General features: G+C 43.0%; 1 protein-coding gene across 1 annotated transcript in view; it reads right to left on the reverse strand.

Moving 5' to 3' along the window:
- The window catches only part of SND1 (staphylococcal nuclease and tudor domain containing 1), a 419,451-nt gene that overhangs the window by 153,635 nt on the left and 245,587 nt on the right, over positions 1-20,229 (reverse strand). Inside the window, exon 14 of the mRNA XM_030853699.3 lies at positions 15,326-15,398. Within this exon, the coding sequence (XP_030709559.1) occupies positions 15,326-15,398 (73 nt within the window). The remainder of the gene's footprint in view (positions 1-15,325; positions 15,399-20,229) is intronic.

A 20,229-nucleotide genomic window follows, 5' to 3' on the forward strand; every position in this document is an offset into this window, starting at 1 on the left:
CTCCATTCCTGGGAGCATGAAGCAAGAGGACATTTGCAGGAGTCCTAGGCTGGAAGAAAGCCCTAAACTTGGGAGGCTGCATTCTAATCGGGAGAACACTGAGAGAACATGACCTTCAGTTTTCTTCCCTGCTTCTACTTCTTTACCAATTATTAAGGGAGGGCAGCCTAAAAAAGCAGAGAGCGCCAGTGTGGTGTGCCTCCCACACTGTAAGAAGAAAGCTGTTGACCATGTCCTTTGTGTCCCCAACATGGAGGGGAAAATGCCTCCGCCATCAGACTTGAAACGTTGAGGATGCGCCTGACCTCTAGAGCCCTGCAAAAGACACGTGTCTATGAGTATTTTTATTTGGTTGGTCTTGCCCACCATCTATCTCTGTTCCATGAGGTACAATACTGAGAAAAGAAAGCAGGACTTGGCAAATGTTAAGAAGAGAAGCACATTCATGTGTTTAGAATGAAAACATGCAAAGCAGCATCCCAACAATCGTGGCCGTCCAACTAAGAGCAAGTCAAATCCTGTTACAGAGATTAGAGGATCCCCAGAATATGGCCTGGACTTCATCTGTCATCACTCCAAGCTGGACATAACTGAAATCTCCCTCAACAGGGCTCTGGATAAACAAACTGTAGTCCACTCACATGACAGAATGCTACTCTACAATAAAGAGGAAGTAGGCAACAACGTGGATGGATCTCAAATACACGACTCCATTTCTACGACAGTCTTACAAAAGTTAAACTGTACGGACAGAAAGCAGATCAGTGGTTGCCATAGATCAGGGGAAGGGTTGGGGGTTGACTCCAGAGGGGACGGAAGCATTCTGGGGGATGATGAAAGCCTCTTTTCTTGACTTTGGTGATGGCTTTGTGTATACCTGGTTATCTAAACTCCATAAGTTACACCTAAATTTAAAAATAAACAAGAAGGGCTTCCCTGGTGGTGCAGTGGTTGAGAGTCCCCCTGCCAACGCAGGGGACATGGGTTCGTGCCCCGGTCTGGGAGGATCCTGCATGCCACGGAGCGGCTGGGCCCATGAGCCACGGCCACTGAGCCTGCGCGTCCGGAGCCTGTGCTCCGCAACGGGAGAGACCACAGCAGTGAGAGGCCCGCATACCACCAGAAAAAAAAATTTTAAGCAGAAAATAGTTTGGATGAGAAAGCAAGGGGTTAGAAGAGCGTAGAAAAAAAATCTTAGCCATTTCCCAAAAGCACCATAAGAAAGTATCAATTCTTAGGCAATGGCTAAGAGAAAGCATGATGTCATCCCTCAGTTGGCTATACAGAGGAAATATTCTCATCAAATAATGAAAAGGGTACTACTAAGTACATATGCCTATTGACATTTCTTTTCTACCTTGAAATAAAATCATTCTGTGATCCGGATTAATGTGAATAAAATAATACCAAATTCCCAATCAAATGAAAATTCTGTACAGGCTCAGAGATTATTCTTTTATCAAATGACTTTCAGTTTCCCAAATTTAACCAGCTGAAATTATGCTGTGAGAACTATTCAATTTAACCTTTAGAAATGCAGTTACAGCCTCTGAGCGGGAAAAATCTGCCTTTTATCACCAACAGGAAATACAATGCCCTTCCTTTATTCTCTAAGACAAGAAAAAAAAAAGTCTACTTATAAGTTTAGTATAGAAAGTGCAGATGGTGGTATATCTGTGTCTCAGATAAAGAGAGCAGATGTAAATCTGTATCTACTTAGGATAAGGTATCAACTTTTACCAGTATGCTCTCTTCCTTTCTTCAATCCTCTTTCTTTAGCGTGGATGACCAAGGCAGGGCCAAGCCACATCCCTCCTCAGGTCTGCTATTCCACTCAACTGTCTCAAAGTTATGGCTCATGATTTGTGGTGTTCACAAATAAACTCCACCTTCTTCCCATCCACTATTTCATCCCAAACTGCCCCTATTCCCATTTCTACAGACTCTAGCTCCCAACAGATTACTATTACAATTCTTGGTTAAAGTGATATTCAGCGTTTCTAAAATCATGACTTTTTAAATTACAGCCCTCCCTGGAGCGCTCCCATCTGCCTATTGACCTCTGCATAAATGGTAACCCGTGGGGCCTGCTACACAGCAGATGCCCTGGGCCGACCCTGGAAATTCCCTTTACATCCTTTCCTAGGTTGTATTTCCTGAATCCATGCCTTCCGCCATAAAAACCTTCCTCCTTACAACCTTTTCCTTAAAAAAAAACAAAAAAAAAAACCCACTATATTTTCATGGAGAAAATGTCTTATCTTGGGTCAGTTAAGTAAATACAGGATTGCTTTTGTAGATTTTGTAGATTTTATGCGGGCGAAAGACTTTCCTATTCATGAGAACATTGAATCAACACATAAATTCTTTTCATTATCTACGAGCATAGCAATACACTATATTTCTGATACCACTGGCTGCTTTAGTTATATGAAGAAAACATTTTACTATGAAACTTAATTATAACTGCTCAAGAATATGGACATAAGAGACAGTGGTCTAAAATTACCAATTTATAACCAAAAAAAAGTTTAAAAGGGAGCTTAACGCACTGGAAGGCATACCTTCCAATTATTTTCAGGTTAATTATTTCTCAAAAAACATGTAATTTATCCGAATTGTAGAAAAACCAATTTATATCACAGACAATTACATTGATAAGAAAATAGTTAAAGATAGCATTACTATTTTAAATTGGTAAAGATAAACACAATCAATAGGGATGTGAAAAAAAGGCCATTTAACTTTTTAACAAGTCTGCTGTTACTTTTCTAAGAAAAAAGGATAATAAATTATTATAGGAATACCACAATAAACATCTCATACGTTACCAGAAGAAGGATGTGAGAATTGTCTAAAAACATAGCTTATACCTGTATGTGACAGTAAGAATATGGAACAAAGCACTCAACCAGCATCTGAAACTCTGGATTATCAATTACAAGGCTATGATTAAAAAGTAACATACAGGTGGCGCAGTGGTTGAGAGTCCGTCTGCCGATGCAGGGGACACCGGTTCGTGCCCCGGTCCGGGAAGATCCCACATGCCTCAGAGCGGCTGGGCCCGTGAGCCATGGCCGCTAAGCCTGCGCGTCCGGAGCCTGTGCTCCGCAACGGGAGAGGCCACAGTGTTGAGAGGCCCGTGTACCGCAAAAAAAAAAAAAAAAAAAAAAAGTAACATACAGGTCTGAAGTACAATTTTTTCTTTAAAAACTTTAGATTGATTTTTATCACTTCTAAGGTCTCTATATGCAAGAGGTGAGAATTTATTACAGAACCACAAAAAGGCTTGAAACATATAATTAAAATAATACGTGCAGAGTAAAGAATTTAAACGATAGTCTGACAAAGCACAAGTTTTCATTTCATGGGCAAATCAAGAACTCAGAGGCAAGGAAATTGATGCCATGTTAAACTCTGCCCCAAATGAGACAAGAACACACAACTTCAGAAAAGGATGGAGGAGGAAAAAAACACAAAAAACCAAGCAATCTATGACATAATATAAAAAATGAAAATAAATGTTAAATAAAGGTTACATGATTAAAATAATTTCAACATCCCCTAAAAGTACTGTGAACATTCAGCTTTGCTTGCTGACATGCCAATTTATGTCCAATAAATTAAGTAAAAAGCATTTTGAAGGAGTTAATATTTACATTTTTAAAGTGCTAACGAAAATAATTATAAAATTTGCAAGGTTAAGTTCAACTTTTTGAAACAGAGAAAAAGGATATCCAGTATGGTAGAAATTATTAATTAAGACAAAAGGTGGTCAGTGTTTAAGAATAACAAATGCATAAAACTAAAATCTAATCATTTTACTCAATAAAGATTTATAGGTAAATAATGATCATGCTAAAACATGTCATGCTATCCTTTGGTCTAAGTTTCTACTTTATGAAATTGTTCTAAGAAAATAACTACAGACTATGATTTAGCTAAGGAACCAATGTTCGTGTGTGTGTGTGTGTGTGTGTGTGTGTGTGTGTGAGAGAGAGAGAGAGAGAGAGAAAGGAAAAAATATTCCAAATAAACTAAATATCCAACAATACATAAGACACAATATAGGTAGACATTAAAAGTGAGGTAAAAGAGGAATATTCATGTGGAAGAAGGAATTAAGCACCTATTATGTGTCACTGTTCTAGGCACTGACTGTACCGTTAAGAATAAAAGAAAGTCTCTGTTCTGAAAAAACCTTTCATCACTTAAAAAAGAGAGGGGGGAGGAGAGAAAATGAAAAAAGAAAACAACCCCACATTTTGGTGAACAGATGTATTCTTATTGAAAAATTTCTGGTAGTACTAGTAGAGATGATTTTCTTCCTTTGGCTTATTGATATTCAATGCATTTAAAAACAAAAATTTTGACAGAAAACTTGTGCTAAGAACTGTGTACGTTTTTGTTTTTATTTTATTTATTTATTTGGTCGTGCCGGGCCTTGGCTGTGGCAGGTGGGCTCCTTAGTTGCGGCATGCATGTGGGATCTAGTTCCCTGACCAGGGACTGAACCTGGATCCCCTGCATTGGGAGCGCAGAGTCTTATCCACTGCGCCACCAGGGAAGTCCCCAAGTTTTTGTTTTTAAAAGAAGAAAATACATTAATATTCAGGGCTGATTCAGTTTTGCCCAGATAAACTTGCAAATTATTCAGGTCAGATAACTCTCTCCAGTTTTTTTTTTTTTGAGCCAAGAGTCAACATTCTCTTGAGTGAATTAGTTCTTCATAATTGTTCCACATATTTTGAGACAAATAAATATTATGGACACTGTAATGAAGTCTGGACACTGATTTGGAAAACATCCCGACCTAAAATTGCATGTGAAGCGTGCTCCGTGATTCCTTCAAAAACATCATCTAAAGCACAGAGCTTTATGGCACTGAAGACAGCAAACTAAGTAGCTCTTTTCCTAAGGAATAAAAGTTTAACTTAGATAATTATGGTTCAGAGCCAAAAAGGAGTGTCGACATTAGGTAGAAATACAAACAAAAATCACACATTAGCATGATGCAAGAATAAGAAAAATGTGTTCCTAGTAAAGCCAGCAGCACGATGTAAAGAGCGCCATGGTTGGGCTCAGAAACAGATTTAATAAAAAGTACCCAGAATTCCACACATACATGAAAAATGTGCAATGATAGGCTAAACAATAAAGAAACTACCCTTAAAGAAAAATAACTTTAAAGTTGTTAGAATTGTCGTCTTTTGGCATATATTTGGGAGTTCTAATTCTTCCTAAGGAAAACTACAGATTTAACCCTGCCTCCAACCAGTGACTTTACAACTTTGATATGATGTATTTGCATATGGATATTGTACTGAGGTTCTAAATGTGAGATTCTAAGGATCTAGCCTATCAATTGAACAAGACCTCCAACTAACTCCTCCTTTAGGCCTCATTTTAAAATCACTTAAAAGATGGTCTCTGAGCACATGGGAGAAGGGGTAGGCTGTGAAGATACATTCTCACAGGTCTCTATACTTCTATCACAACTGTAATTAGAGACCGAATTGTGTATGACCTAGAAGGACTACACCTGTACTGTTTAATGTTATATCCTCAACACCCAGCACTGTGCCTGGAATATAATAAGCTTTTGATAAATACTAATTGTTTGATCATTCATTCATGACTCAACATGACAAATGCATCTAAAACACAAGCCAGATAGCATATGTTAAATGTCAAGGAGAGATAATGGGGCGGTAAAAGAACTCAGGAGAGAAGGAGTATGATTCGGGGACTTGGATAAAAAGTTTGCAATACAAATACTACTGATGAGGATGATGGATCATTTTAGAGGACTTTCTGTAGGCTAGGCAGGACACTCAGCCATTTAATAACCACCACCACCACCATATGAACCATGTCAACTGTTCTAAATACTTTGGATGTATTAACTCATTCAAGTACACCACAACCTAATGAGGTAATAAGGGCCATTATTACCTTCATGTTACAGATGAGAAAACCATGGCACAGAGATGTTAAATAACCTCAAGGTGACAAATTAATAAGCAATCGAGCCAGGACTTGAACTTGGTTGATCTGATACTGGGGCTCATGCTACTAATCATGTACTCCGTACTGCCGCCATATGCTAGAAAACAGGCATCCCTCCTGTTGTATCCTTCTACTAGTCTACCCACTTCTAGTTACTAACCAGCACAGTTAACGGTACATCTACGATCTAGGGTCACATTTGTTCAAACACAATTTCATACTGTTTAGCTCATCTCCTGGCAGATCAAATCTAAATCAGGCTCTGTGAAGAGATACAAAAAAGATCCCATTTTCTCAGGAGTTTATCAACTATTCAGGAAAACCACTGCACATATGTCAACTGAGATGGGTTACCAATCAATATATCAACAAGTACAAAATCATGGTAATAAGTGATTGTGTAAATGCTGAAGTAAGGCATGATGAGAAGGCAGTGAGGATCAAAAGGGAAAATTGCCAGGAAGAAGAGAAAGGGCCTGAAGGAGGAGGAGGGCATGGTCAGGAGAGCTGAGACAGCTACTCAGAAACAGCACATCCATAAGGGAGTCGGAGTCAGTGGACTGAGAACTGGAAACAGTGGACTAGACTGAATATGAAAATATTCTCTATGGTGGGTGAAGTAGCCAGGCGTGTTGCAATAATGTCCTACAAGAGAACACAGGTCTTCCTCCAAATTCAAACCCTCCCGAATCTAATCTTGTCTTACGAATTCTATCATTTCTTCCTGAGAACACCCTTTCATGAGGAACTGAGGCACAAAATTACTAGGTAATTCCAAAGCCACCCTGAGGTCTGATTCGAGAATATTTATCTGGACGTCAACACTGCAAGTAGCGTACAAAATTGTGTACAACATATTCCTTAGGGAATATGTTGGAAGCATGCTAAATAATGCCTTACAACTTGAGTAAGCAGAATGCCTGTGTTAGTAAAATGACTTACTTTGAGATGTTTACATAAGCAATAGCCACAGGACAAAATGAGTTCAATCTAGGGCTACGCAGTGTTATGATGGTGGAGAGTGAAGCCGTGGCTGGGCAGAAATATTTCAAGTTTCATCACATCACTCGGCAGTCACAGGACAGATCAGACAACCTGATCTCACACCTGAACCTGGGAATCGGGAATGTTATCAACTGCCTCCAAAATACCTGAAGCATTCATTTAGCCAAGTCTGCAATGGGCTCATTCACAGCCAATTTGGACCCATGAAATAGACTCATAGAACACTCCCCACATGCACCCAGAGAACAGAAAAGAGAATTGAAGAGCATGAACCAGCGAGAGCAGAATCTGTGCTAGAGGCAACTCTCTCTGGAAAGAGATGACATTTTTTTCTTTGGAAAAAATGCTCCTGGACTCCCTCAATCTCTTTTCTCCTTTCTTTGAACAAAGGAAGAAAGACACAAAAATTATAGCTCAGGACACTTAAATAAAAGCTAGGACCCTGTTTCTCAGAGCTCATTTGTAGGCGTCCCCCTGTATGAAGTCAGTTAAACAAGGAATCAGAAGGGAACTAGACAAATTTGTGGCAGAAAACTTCCTGAAAACAGAATTCACGGCAGTGACACACCAAGTCTACAGATTATTTTGGAAATAAGATGTTTTACTGAAAGAAGTAACAAATTTTAAGAAATGCTGTCTCTAATAGTGCTCTAACCTCTGGACAAGTCACCTGATCAAACATTTCTTCAGAGGTGCTGAAATTCAGAGCTGGAACACACCCACCAAACGTCAAGACATAGGGCCCTGTGCTCAATGTCCAGTCCCTCTACCTCAACCTATTATGGCGCCTGAATTTTCCAACACAAATGCTTGTCGGACTGTGACCACCTAGAGGAGTGGGATAGGGAGGGTGGGAGGGAGGCTCAAGAGGGAGGGGATATATGTATACATATAGCTGATTAACTTTGTTATACAGCAGAAACTAACAAAATATTGTAAAGCAATTATACTCCAATAAAGATGTTAAAAAAAAAAAAAAAAAGCTTGTTGGTGAAAAAACGGCAGACCCAGTAAGGTACAGGATGGAATTGGGCATTCTGCAGATGAAAGAGACATATTCACTTTAGAACTGTATTTTTAAAAAGAACTTCTACAACCAAATGACTCTTCATATTTTCAGGTACAAAGGAGGCAATAAAAACAATGTTATAAGTAGTTTTGTATCTCTCTCTTGTTTTTGCAATTTCTTCCCCTATCCGCTTAAAGGATAATTTTCAAACAGGTAAAATCATGACTTCTATACAAATATAAAATAAAGATGTGTCAAAAATTTTATTTTAACTAATTCATGAGGGAACCAGAAAGATATTACAAGTGATTCAAAGCAGAGCCTGGAGGATGGATATATATACAGGCAGCTAGAAATGCTGAAGTCAATTTGCTAAAGACGCAAAACTGTACAGCAAAACTATAGAGTGAAAATGTAAAGTTTGAAAATATTTCTTTTACAGAGTAGAAATTAATTGTATCTGTCTATACAGGGCCACATTTGTACAAACAGGAATCATTTGCATCTTTATTAGGTCTTCACAAGTTAAATTCCCTCTCCACAGGGATGCAAAACATGCCAGTTAAAACGTAAAATAGATAGCTAGTGGGAAGCAGCCATATAGCACAGGGAGATCAGCTCGGTGCTTTGTGACCACCTAGAGGGGTGGGATAGGGAAGGTGGGAGGGAGGGAGACGCAAGAGGGAAGAGATATGGGAACATACGTATATGTATAACTACTGATTCACTTTGTTATAAAGCAGAAACTAACACACCATTGTAAAGCAATTATACTCCAATAAAGATGTAAAAAAAAAAAAAAAGCAAAGGGGCTACAGAATCAGATAACCCCAAAGGGTTTACTAGGCAGCACCCAGCGTTCCACTGAAAGGATACCCAATAATCATCTTGCCAGTTTCAAAGTCCACTAACAATTTCTCCTGATGTCCCAAACTAAATAAAAGAGATGAGAGATTATGTCCTAGATTTCATGCCCTACGGTGCAAAAAAAAATCCACAACAGAAGAACTCAGTTAAAAACTGGATTAAATTTGTAAAAGGTGGTGCTTAAACACAACCACTAACTGCGGTAGAGGCTGAAATACAATCTTTTTAAAATTCCAGAATTTCTGTGCAATTTCATTCAGAAACATGTTCAGACTAAGAAAGATAGACTTCTCTCTTATTCCCATGGAAAGCATAAATGCTTTCGGATTTCTTTAGAAGGAGAGAGGGATACCCCTGCAGTTCTGGGGAGTGTGAACAGGAGAGCTTTACAAAACAAGAACTGGCCACACAGGACTCCTAGGGCTCAAAGAACTATGGACAAAAGGCCATAAAGCAACGCACTCAGCCCTTAGGGAGGGCGACCAGCTGAAGCAAACTCCCCCCAAATCAAGGTCTCCTTAACAAACTCCAACTCTTTTGCAGAGGGAGAAGGGAAAAGGGAGCTGTGGGGAGGGATGGGAGGACAGGAGAGGAGAGGGGGAGGGGATGGAGAAAGGAAAGAGCCTCAGCAGCATGGGAGAGAGACTCCCAGGGTAGCTGCCACTCTGCCCTCGCAGCTGCCTTCGCCACGGGGCCGCCGTGCATGTTTCTGTGCTGTGAGAGTCCTGGTCACCGAGCTGCACACTGCAGTCCGACTGGAGTGGCTGGAGTTCAAGAACCTTCGGGTGTGGGGAGAGGAACAAAGAGAGCAGCAGCTTCCCCTAAACTGGCAAAAACTAGAGTTGCCAAATGCAGGAGAGATGCAAGAAAGCACCTGAGAGCCCAGCACTAGCACTGAGCCTGGCTTCCCTGTGAGCAGACATCAACCTTATGGAGCACATAAGGCTTCCAGCAGCAAGGTCAGCAGCCGGTGCGCTGGCTCTTGCAGGACAAGGTTCTTCTGGGATTTCCCCAGGGGAGCAAATGTATAGTGTGAAGGGAGCTCTAGTGCTCAGCAACCAAACTCCCAGGCAGAGCCCTAGGCCTTGACCTTGTGTAGTCAGCACAAAAGGGACATTAGAGGGTTAGGAGGTTACTCAGAGGCTAAGGGAGAGTAAAAGAGGGAAGAGCTATTAAAACAAACAGAAAAGGAGCGTCGGTACCATCAAATCACCGGTGATTAGAAGCTGAGGGGAACCTTAGGGTCACGTAAGCAAGAGGCATTCTAAACAAGAAGGCCAGAAGACACACAAGGGAACTGCAGTTTAACACAGGCCTAAGTTATAAAGCCCCTGGGTGACTGTATTGCTTTATACCTTCCTCAGACTTACTGGACAGACCACTTTTTATATCTCTTCAGCCGAAAACATTTTAAAACTCTTACATTGAGGCCCAACTCCATTGGGAGCTAAGAAAAGATAACTTCTATAATGGCCCCCAAGACTCATGGAAAGGGCTGCCTCCAACACCCCGAGGAAAAGAGGACACTGCTATTCAAGTTCAAAAAGATACTGAAAAACCAGAACCTGAAGGAAGAGGTCAGGAGGACATGCTTAAAATCCTGCTTATTTATTTTAAAGGAACACTTCCATCCTTTATATTTGCATGTGAGACTCTGACTGGGCAACTCCGCAGGTCTTCATGATTTAATGGAGAAAGCAGGGACCTGAAAATCTGACTCCCCCTAATCCCCACCCCCAGAGCTAGTCTTTGGACCATTCTAGGCCACGCTTAAGCACATTCGTATTAGTAATAGTATGTATCTCCAACAAAAACCACTGATGGATAGAGGAGGTTACCAAGCAGTCAGTATGGAACGTGAGCAAAGAAGACAATCTTCAAGTGAGCCCGACCAGAAGGCAAGGAAGGAGAGAAGAGCAGAATAAACAGCAGCAAAGTCCGCTTCCAAGTCATCAGGATTCCGCATCATGGAAAGGCAGAAGATGTTCAGGAGATGGACAGCCCCATCCTGGTAATCGGACCCGTTCTGGGGCTGTTAGAAATGTGGCTGAAGTGGATAGGATGCCGGGCTAGGCTCCAGCCTCTCATGGTGTCGTCAACACACGTCATAACCCCACACGCACCTGAGAGGAAAGAACACATGACAGGAAATAGAGGAAAAGTCAAATAGACACTATGACTCACCAAGCACCAGCGGAGGGAGGCAGAGGAAGAAATCGGTGCAACGCGGCTACAGCCTGAGGAGTGGGAGCCCTCTCCTACCTCAGAACCGTAATTGATTTGTCTGATTTACCAGAACAACAGCAAGCCACGCACCAGCCACATTTTATTGCCTGTTTTACACGTTATATTTGCAGGAGACTGTATTTATTACAGAGGAGGCTACGGCAAAAACAATAATAAACCAAAGATAAGCAACAGCCTTATATTCCACTGACGCGCATTCCGACTTTTTGTATGCTGGCGAGGGAGGGAGTGGAGAAAGGAACAGGGAAAAACAAAACCCACTAATAATGAAAACATGGTTGTATGAAGGGAAGCAGTCACCACAGAATCACCCTCCAAATGGAATCAGATCTAGTACCAAGTTGATCAAATTCTTAGCGGTTTCACATTCACAGGAACATCCCGGCCTGAAGGGTAACCGGATAGGGGTAATAAGGACAGCAATGACAGGTGCTTGTAATAGGCTATTTCCTTCACCTTCAAAAGTCAGAAATAAAGGAAACCAGTAACTGCTTCAGGACCCAAATTACCAGATTTTTCTTTTTTTTTTTCCTTTAGTGGATATCCTGAAAAACAGGAGTAGAGATGCAGAAGAGCCAAGTTTATCCAAGCCCCAGTCAAAAGGTAGGTTCATCCAGTTGGCATTACACACAGATACCATGAAGCTTACAGAAAACACAACACTCAGCTGACGTTAATGTCAAAAATCATCTATATTAACAAAATCAAAACACAACACAACCTAAACATTGGGGAGCCATCGCAACATTTTTGAAAAGTCAAAAAACTGTAATGTGTTCTTGATATGGGAAGGGATGCAAGAGGCTCAACTGGGGACAGGAGAACACAAAGTTAGAAAGCATGTTTAGTAGCCAACACCTGAGCGGTCAGTCCTGGGAAAAGCTGATGAATGCACATGAAAAGGCCTGCTTGTTTCAGCACCACACGAGGAGGCCCGCATCTCACCTGCCGAAGCAGAGTCAGTCTACACCTGGGTCACTTAACTTCCCACAGTAGGGAGTCAGCCAAGCAGGGCTTGCACTTGCTAACTCGCTACAGGAGGCATTTTCATGCACTGAGCCTTACCTGCTGAAATCATTTTTACAAAATACAACAGAAGAGATGGGAACAAGGGGTAGAAACCTGACTCTGAGAGTGGGAGGCCATTAAGACCAGAACAAATGTATGGGTTATTTGTCTCACAATCATGATATAACCTCTTCCACACTCTTTCTTGAGTGTTCAGAGAACAAAACGTGAAGAGCATATGTGTCTTCTCCTCCTCCAAGGATGTGACCTCGGTTGGGGTGAGAGGTCATGCACAAATATCAGTTCATAGACAATTATGGTGGCAGCATATTGCATACAGTGGCAGCTCAACAAAAACTGCCATTTACCACGACCTGCAACTAACAGAGGGACCAACGGTGGGAGGGAGGGACACAAGGATTAAAAAAAAATTGAGAAACTTTAATGAAACCATTATATATGCTTGTATTACATGGCCTTTATTCCAATGTTTGTTTCTTCAACCAGATGTAAACTATTTGCCCATCTGACCCCACGTGCCTACCTGTCCCTCAGTAAGATAACCAGAATACTTCAGGAAGCTGAAGACCCATACATCTCACTTAAATGGCACAAGGGCACCCAAAACACACATATACTGAACACGACATTGTGATGGAAAGAAAGGAAGGTTAGAAGGGGGAGACAAAACTTGTCTATTATACAGGGCACCAAAAAACGCTGCAATCTAAGCTGAATAATGTGTTATGAAGGTGGACAAGGTCACTCTGACATCTGTTAAATGGAATAGCTTTTTCACTTCCACTCTCCCACGTGATCTAGCTTTCCTCTTTTATTTATATGGTAAGTGGGGAAGTCTGAGCTGCATTTATCTATCTATCTATTTATTTATTTGCGGTACGCGGGCCTCTCACTGTTGTGGCCTCTCCCGTTGCGGAGCACAGGCTCCGGACGCGCAGGCTCAGCGGCCATGGCTCACGGGCCCAGCCGCTCCGCGGCATGTGGGATCCTCCCGGACCGGGGCACGAACCCGTGTCCCCTGCATCGGCAGGTGGACTCTCAACCACTGCGCCACCAGGGAAGCCCACTGCATTAATTTTTGAATAATGTAAGAGCAAACCAATTTGCCAATATCTAGGCAGAAAAGAGGATAAAGGTATGTATGAAACCGAACTACAGTTCAGTGGGGGATTATGAAGACAGGTTTCCTAAGATTCATTGCTACCAAAAACAAACACGCAAACATAAAGAAAACGCATCAAGGTAGAAGGCAGCATGTGATCCAAAGACAGCGCTCAAGATCATTAGGACACTATGCTGGGGGTACCAAGAGGACAGCCCCAAAGCAACTGTAACTCTACCTCAAAAACCTGCTGAGGGCCTCACCTCGATGCCAATAGGAAATCTAAGCAAGAATAGGAACTCCACAGGCCAAAACACAGCACCATCCCCAAGGCTGAATTCAGCTTCTAGATGGCCCTGGAGTATGGGCCAGACATGAGCTTTTGGGTGGGCATATCTGCCATTAGTGCAGGAGTCACCACTATGTTTTCCAAAACAGGTATTTTACAGCGCTGTCCCCCTGCAGTTGAATAACCAAAAAAATTACCCTTTGACTTCACCAAAATGATATTAAAGGAAATATTGTTGAGAATGCCACAGCAGATACATATAGAAATTAATATACACATGAACAATAACACAGCACGGTAAACCACAGAGAAAACTGGCCTGATACCAGCTTGCTGGGAAAGCCACCTGTGAACCATGAGCCTCAGGAGATACAACACAGTCACCTGTGGCTCAAAGGCCATTAGTAGCAGGTTTTCTGGGCTTCTCTGGACTCGAGCTACGAGGAACGCACAGTGATGTACCTTGCTCGTTAAACTGTGGCACGACGTCTTGACGGAAGTCTAATTAATTAATTGCCACACTGTGCCATCTGTAGTCTGCAGTGACTGCTACAGAGAGGGAAAGCTCAACAGAATCCCAGTGATTAAAGCCAACAGGGGACGACCACACCCAGGCAGAGGAGAGCTGCCGAGACAGGTCAGAAGCCACCACAAGGAACCACAGGCAAAGCCTGAGCCAGGCTTGGGAACACAATATAAGACACACTGGAATTCATCACTGCTGTGGGCCTGGCTGAGCTTCTGTTTACGGTAGTATTTTCTTCTTGTGCCCAAGGCAAGCTTCCCAAGTGTCCAAGCTAAGACTGACTACCCTTCCTCTGTCATGTCCCTTGGGCTGCGTGCTCCTCCCTACACATGCCCTGGAGCCCCTCCTTACCCATTAGTGACTATGGGAGTTGAACTGGATGGTGTGTGTCCCAGGAACAGAGGGTGAAACTGACAGCCAGAAGGCCTTCCTCCGGCCACCTGATCAAAATCAACCCCTGAACCCTCACTACTGCCTTGGTCTGTTCCACTCCTCAGAGCAGTCGCTGCTGCCTGGGCATTGCTATTGTCTCCCTTTCCTGCTTGCATGTAGGGACTTTATCAGTTCTGTTCATTGTTACATTTTCTGCCTAGAGCAGCTCCAGGCACAGTAGGCACTTGCTGAGTAAATGAATAAACCCCCTCAACTAACAAAGGAGTCTAATTCAGCCAATGAAAGTTCCTAAATATGCAAGGGTAGCATCCTGATCATGAAACAGTCGTTTGGACACAGCCTTTAGGGAGCTCAAAAGTATCTGCATCATCTCTTCTCCTACATCATCTAATATATCTGTTAGCTCAAAGGATGCTCACATACTTCTCCCTAGTTGATTAGGATTAATTAGGATTAATTCCTAAACCTGTCCTAGAACCTGTATTTGACCTTTCTCCACTAAGACTTTCCAGTCACAGAACAGGGATTTTTTTTTAAAAGGTAATTTTATTTTAATACAACTCAAAAGAAATATCTCCTAACTCATGATAATAAGAAAAGGGAAAAGCAACTCAGTAAAAATTCAGATGAAGAGATAGGCGGTTTTATGCCCTTGTTTAAATTCTGTTTTCCTGGAGTATAAAACAGGATCTCTATAGATGCATTAGGAGAAGCCATGGAAAAATTCACATTCAGTGCCTGAAAACGAATGAGCTACAGAAAACACATCAACTGAGGTCCTTCGGTGAATAAGCAGCCAAGCTCCTGGCGCCTCGGAGCCACACAGCTCCATTCACGGACACAACTCACCCCAGATATGTCTGCGACACGGTGGATAGGCACTTCCTTCTTGCTATGCAATCCTTTACCATTCTTAATAGCCCTGTAAAGAAAGAAGAAAAAAGAAAAGAAGCCCGATGACAATACAAATCACACTGGGAAGGGGTAAGGAGGGTGGGAAAAGGCGGCAGGAAGAGACGTTGGTCCGATGGTCACATGTCACTACACAGGGCACGCTGCTGAGCAGCCAGTCTCGGCCAGAGCATTGGGAGGTGGGGAGGGTACACTCCTGCTCTTCCCCTATAAGCCCAGTTACCACAAGCTGGCTGCTAGTTACTGCTAACAGTGTGCCTGGTTATCAAAGAGAGCTCCAGAACTTGTTTCCAAAGGAAAGGCATCGTTCTAGGCACAAAAGAAGAATCAGTTGGAAGAGCACATTCCTAAAAAACAGAAGTAATAACGTTTCTTTCTGTGTTTAATCACATGAAACATTTTAAATGCAAAAATATGTAGCTAGTGTTCCAATTCTAATGGAAATAAGTTCCTCCCAAGTAAAAAGATAAGTTGCCCTGAATGAAGCAATACTGTACAGAAAAGTCTTTTTAATAATGGGGAAGAAGGGAAATTCCCTGGCAGTCCAGTGCTTAGAGCTTGGCGCTTTCACCACCAGCCCGGGTTCGATCCCCGGGCAGGGAACTAAGACATGGCAAGCTATACCGCACAGCTGAAGAAAAAAAAAGGGGGGGGGGGAATTAGCAAAGGTACATAACTGACATTAAGCCTCATTTTCAATCAGTCTCAGGTCGTAATAACACTGGGATTAGCAGGGGACCCTGGGACACACATCTGACCACTGGCTGGTTTGCTCCAATCTCCCACCTTTTGCCTCCTAATCCCTTGAGTGGTAGCTTCAGGGACATGATGATCACTCATGTAACAATGAAGGACCGCAGAATCAAAGGTGATGAGTACATCACTCAGCGATGACACCATTAGTCAAGACCTTTGCGCATGCTGCCAGCCTGCAGACCCACACAGGGAACACTGCTGTGTTTAGAGATTGAGGAAGAGGTTCAGGAGTGTGACTGCTCCATGAACTAGACTTTCTAGGGTTTCCATATTCCAGAGAAAGTGTTAAACTGCCCAGGCCAGGGTCAACACGTCGGACCCTCACACTAGGAACCACACTGCAACCTTCTTCCCACTCGGGCTCCACTAATGAGCAGGAGTAGAGGCATTACTCTCAGGTCCTAACTTTCTAAAACCAATTCACAAATCAAACTGGGTGGGTGTTGCTGAGTGCAAAGTGGAACAGTCACTTCTTACATACTTGGACCCTTACCACTCCCCACTTGCCCCTTTTTCCAACCCAGGGGACTTGTCTCTCACTCAACTGATTTGAAACACCTTCTGTTCAGATACGACAAAACACTTCCCTTACCACCCAGTTTCCACTCCATGATGAGGGGAAGAAGTCAAAGTACAGAATTAAGAAAAAAATCATACACTCATTCTAATCTGAACTGTTGGCTGAAAGAAAACATTTCCAAGTTCCTTGACTCCCATGATTCCTCCTGAATCTGAATCAAGGGCTTCAGTTTTAGAAATTGCAAATGGGTCACAATTGCTCCATTTAATTTCAGTCCAGTGATTTACTGTTCAGGGTGTCTGATAATGACCACGGACCAGGTTTAGCCCCTGGTCCCTTGGGATCTGCACACTAATGGTAGCTCTAACTCTTCCATCTCCCAAAGCCCTGTGTACATCCTGCTTGTGTCCTGTTTCTACAGCCTCCTCTGCCATCAGCAGGCTTTCCCCATTTTGCTACCATAAACTCCAAGGAGGGGGCTTGGGAACAAACCTGCAGCGAGGCAAGGCAAGAGCTCACTGCCACCCTGAGGTAAGTCGCCTTTCTTCTAGGCGAGGCCTGCTCAGCTTTCTGCAGGTCCCACGTGGGCACAGATTGCCCACAGCCTTCTCCTCTTCTAACAACCAAAATACATGGACCTGCCCAATAAACAGAAGGTTCACGGAGAACACTGCTGAACTCCTGGCCTTTCCTGGGGGTTGGAGAGCACTTCATATACTACGAGGAAAAAAGAACAGGGCCTGGGCAGTAAGTCAGAAAACAGGTTCTCAAGGCAAAAATGGTGAGCTGGTAACCTACAATTCTGCTTTCTCTCTGTGACCCCAAAGTAGCTTTGTGCCATAAGCAGAAATTCAGCACTTAACCAAGATTAAACATACCACCCCAAGGGGAAAAACATAATACCCCAAAGCAGAAAATATGGATAATAGTGTACATATGACATTTGAAACAATCCAGAATTCTTTAAAATTAAGTCTTTTTTTTGTTGTTGTTGTTGTTGTTGTTTTTTAAGGTACGCGGGCCTCTCACTGTTGTGGCCTCTCCTGTTGCGGAGCTTAGGCTCTGGACGCGCAGGCTCAGTGGCCATGGCTCACAGGCCCAGCCGCTCCGCGGCATGTGGGATCTTCCCGGACTGGGGCACAAACCCGTGTTTCCTGCATCGGCAAGTGGACTCTCAACCACTGCGCCACCAGGGAAGCCCTGTTTCATTGTTTTATTTATTTTTGAACATCTTTATTGGAGTATAATTGCTTTACAATGGTGTGTTAGTTTCTGCTTTATAGCAAAGTGAATCAGCTATACATATACATATATCCCCATATCTCCTCCCTCTTGCATCTCCCTCCCACCCTCCCTATCCCATCCGCTAGGTGGTCACCAAGCTGATCTCTCTGTGCTATGTGGCCATTCTCTACGTCTGTGTCTTTATTCCTGTCCTGCCCCTAGGTTCTTCAGAATCAGTTTTTTTTGTTTAGATTCCATATATATGTGTTAGCATACGGTATTTATTTTTCTCTTTCTCACTTAATTTTACTGTCATACAGTGAAGTAAGTCTTAATATTAAAAGAAGAAATTCTCTTACCTTGTTCCTAAAAAAAATATTAGATACTTGTTTACATTCAGGCATTAATTTTGGAAAAACCTTCAAAGACTTCATCTTTTCACACTTTAGATACAATTGCTAAATTAGATAAATTTCAGGCAACATCATATTTAAACTGAGAAATAGTTCTTGGCAAAACAGAGACAAGGGCTTCCCTGGTGGCGCAGTGGTTGAGAGTCCGCCTGCCAACGCAGGGGACACGGGTTCGTGCCACGTTCTGGGAAGATCCCACATGCCGCGGAGCGGCTGGGCCCATGAGCCATGGCCGCTGAGCCTGCACGTCCGGAGCCTTTGCTCCGCAATGGAAGAGGCCACAGCAGGGAGAGGCCCACATACCCCCCAAAAAAAACACAACAAAAAAAAACAGAGACAAAATTGAAAGTTAATAATTTGTAGACACTAAGCACAAATGCTGCCCGCCCAGGAAGTCCTCTAAAGTATAAGTGGTATGCTGGACCCAGACGGCAAAGTGTGAGGCATCACTGAGTAGCTAAATGGTCTCAAGTGCCAGCTTGAGTCTCCCTCCCTGTGCTGAGGTTGCTTTGGTTCTTGTTTGCCAGCTGCTGCAGAAACGACACCAGGTGAGCCATCCCCAGAAAACCTCCCTCAGCCTGACACAAGGCTGATGCCACGGGAGGGGGAGGGGAGGGGGAGGGGAGGGGAGGGAAGGGGGGAGGGAGGGGATCTGGGGGAACCACCCAGCGCAGGAGGCTGGGAGGGAGGTGATATGGGGATATATGTATACATTTCGCTGATTCACTTTGTTGTACAGAAGAAACTAACAACATTGTAAAGCAATTATACTCCAATAAAGATATAGAAAAAAAAAGAAAGAGATTCATGCTTTTATCTCAAAGAGGTAAGGAGCAAACACCAAGAGTGGTAGGCTTACCACAGTGCGGTTAATGAAAGGAATATAATATGTACCTTTGTTCCGGGATGCAAGCATCCATATATGACATGCCGGCCTACTAACAGTTGTATATAAGGAAAATAAAAACAGGAAGATCCTGGTTCTGCTGCCTTGTCATTATTTCCTGGTGCGGCTACCCCTGTATCTTACATAACCCACCTTCTCTGGGATAGGTTTGGGGCCCTCTGTCTTTGAGACCTGGGAGGGTATAAAGGTAGAAGGTTTGCTTCCACTGATACCTGCTCCACAGAGCAAACACCAACTCCCCTCTCCATGCTGCCTGCAGGCTGCAACCACGGCTCAACATCCCTTTTCATTAGGCAAGGAATGAAACTCCTGACTTCTAAGCTTCACCTGCTGTGTCTGCTTAATAGCTGCTTTCTCACAAAGGCAGGCTGGAGCTCAGGCCAGCCAGGAGAAAAGAAGCAGGGGGGCAGACCACAGGCTGCTCCTCTCAGAGGCTTTCTTCTCCAAGCAGCCGCAGGACAAAGATGGCAACAACCAGCAGTGTCAATAATGGACAGAAATCATCACCAGCCAGGAAAAGTGAGTAACGTCCACATACCTACAAAGAGGTAACAGTAAAGGACAGGGATGAAAACTCAGGTGTCTAGGTTGCTTCTAGAAGCTTCTAGAAGCTATAGCGTGGAAGAGGAACCCCATTCAGATCACTGGAAAACTATTCCCTTTAACCAACGAAGTCTGAAATTCTTCTGTATGAGATACTACTGCCTTCCCACTAGAAGATAAAAACCATCAACTCTGCAAAGGCAGGCAGGGAGGTTGTTAAAGGGAGATTAGCCCGGCTACCTTAGCGCAACAGAATTAGAACCTAGCACTCTTTATATGAAGAAACAGTTTGCTCTTCGGTTTTGGGGCCCCTTGCACAGGCAGAAAACCTCCTTCTCCAAGGCACAAGCCTTAGCACCACTGACATCTTGTGTCATCAGTTCATCTTGTGCCAACAAAGAGGCCATGACCTTAATTTCAATGTATAGATTATTATTCTGAATATTTTTGTGAGTTTACAAAAAAAAGTTCAAAGACT

Source organism: Globicephala melas, chromosome 9 (genome assembly GCF_963455315.2).
Source record: "Globicephala melas chromosome 9, mGloMel1.2, whole genome shotgun sequence".
NCBI classification, from domain to species: domain Eukaryota; kingdom Metazoa; phylum Chordata; class Mammalia; order Artiodactyla; family Delphinidae; genus Globicephala; species Globicephala melas.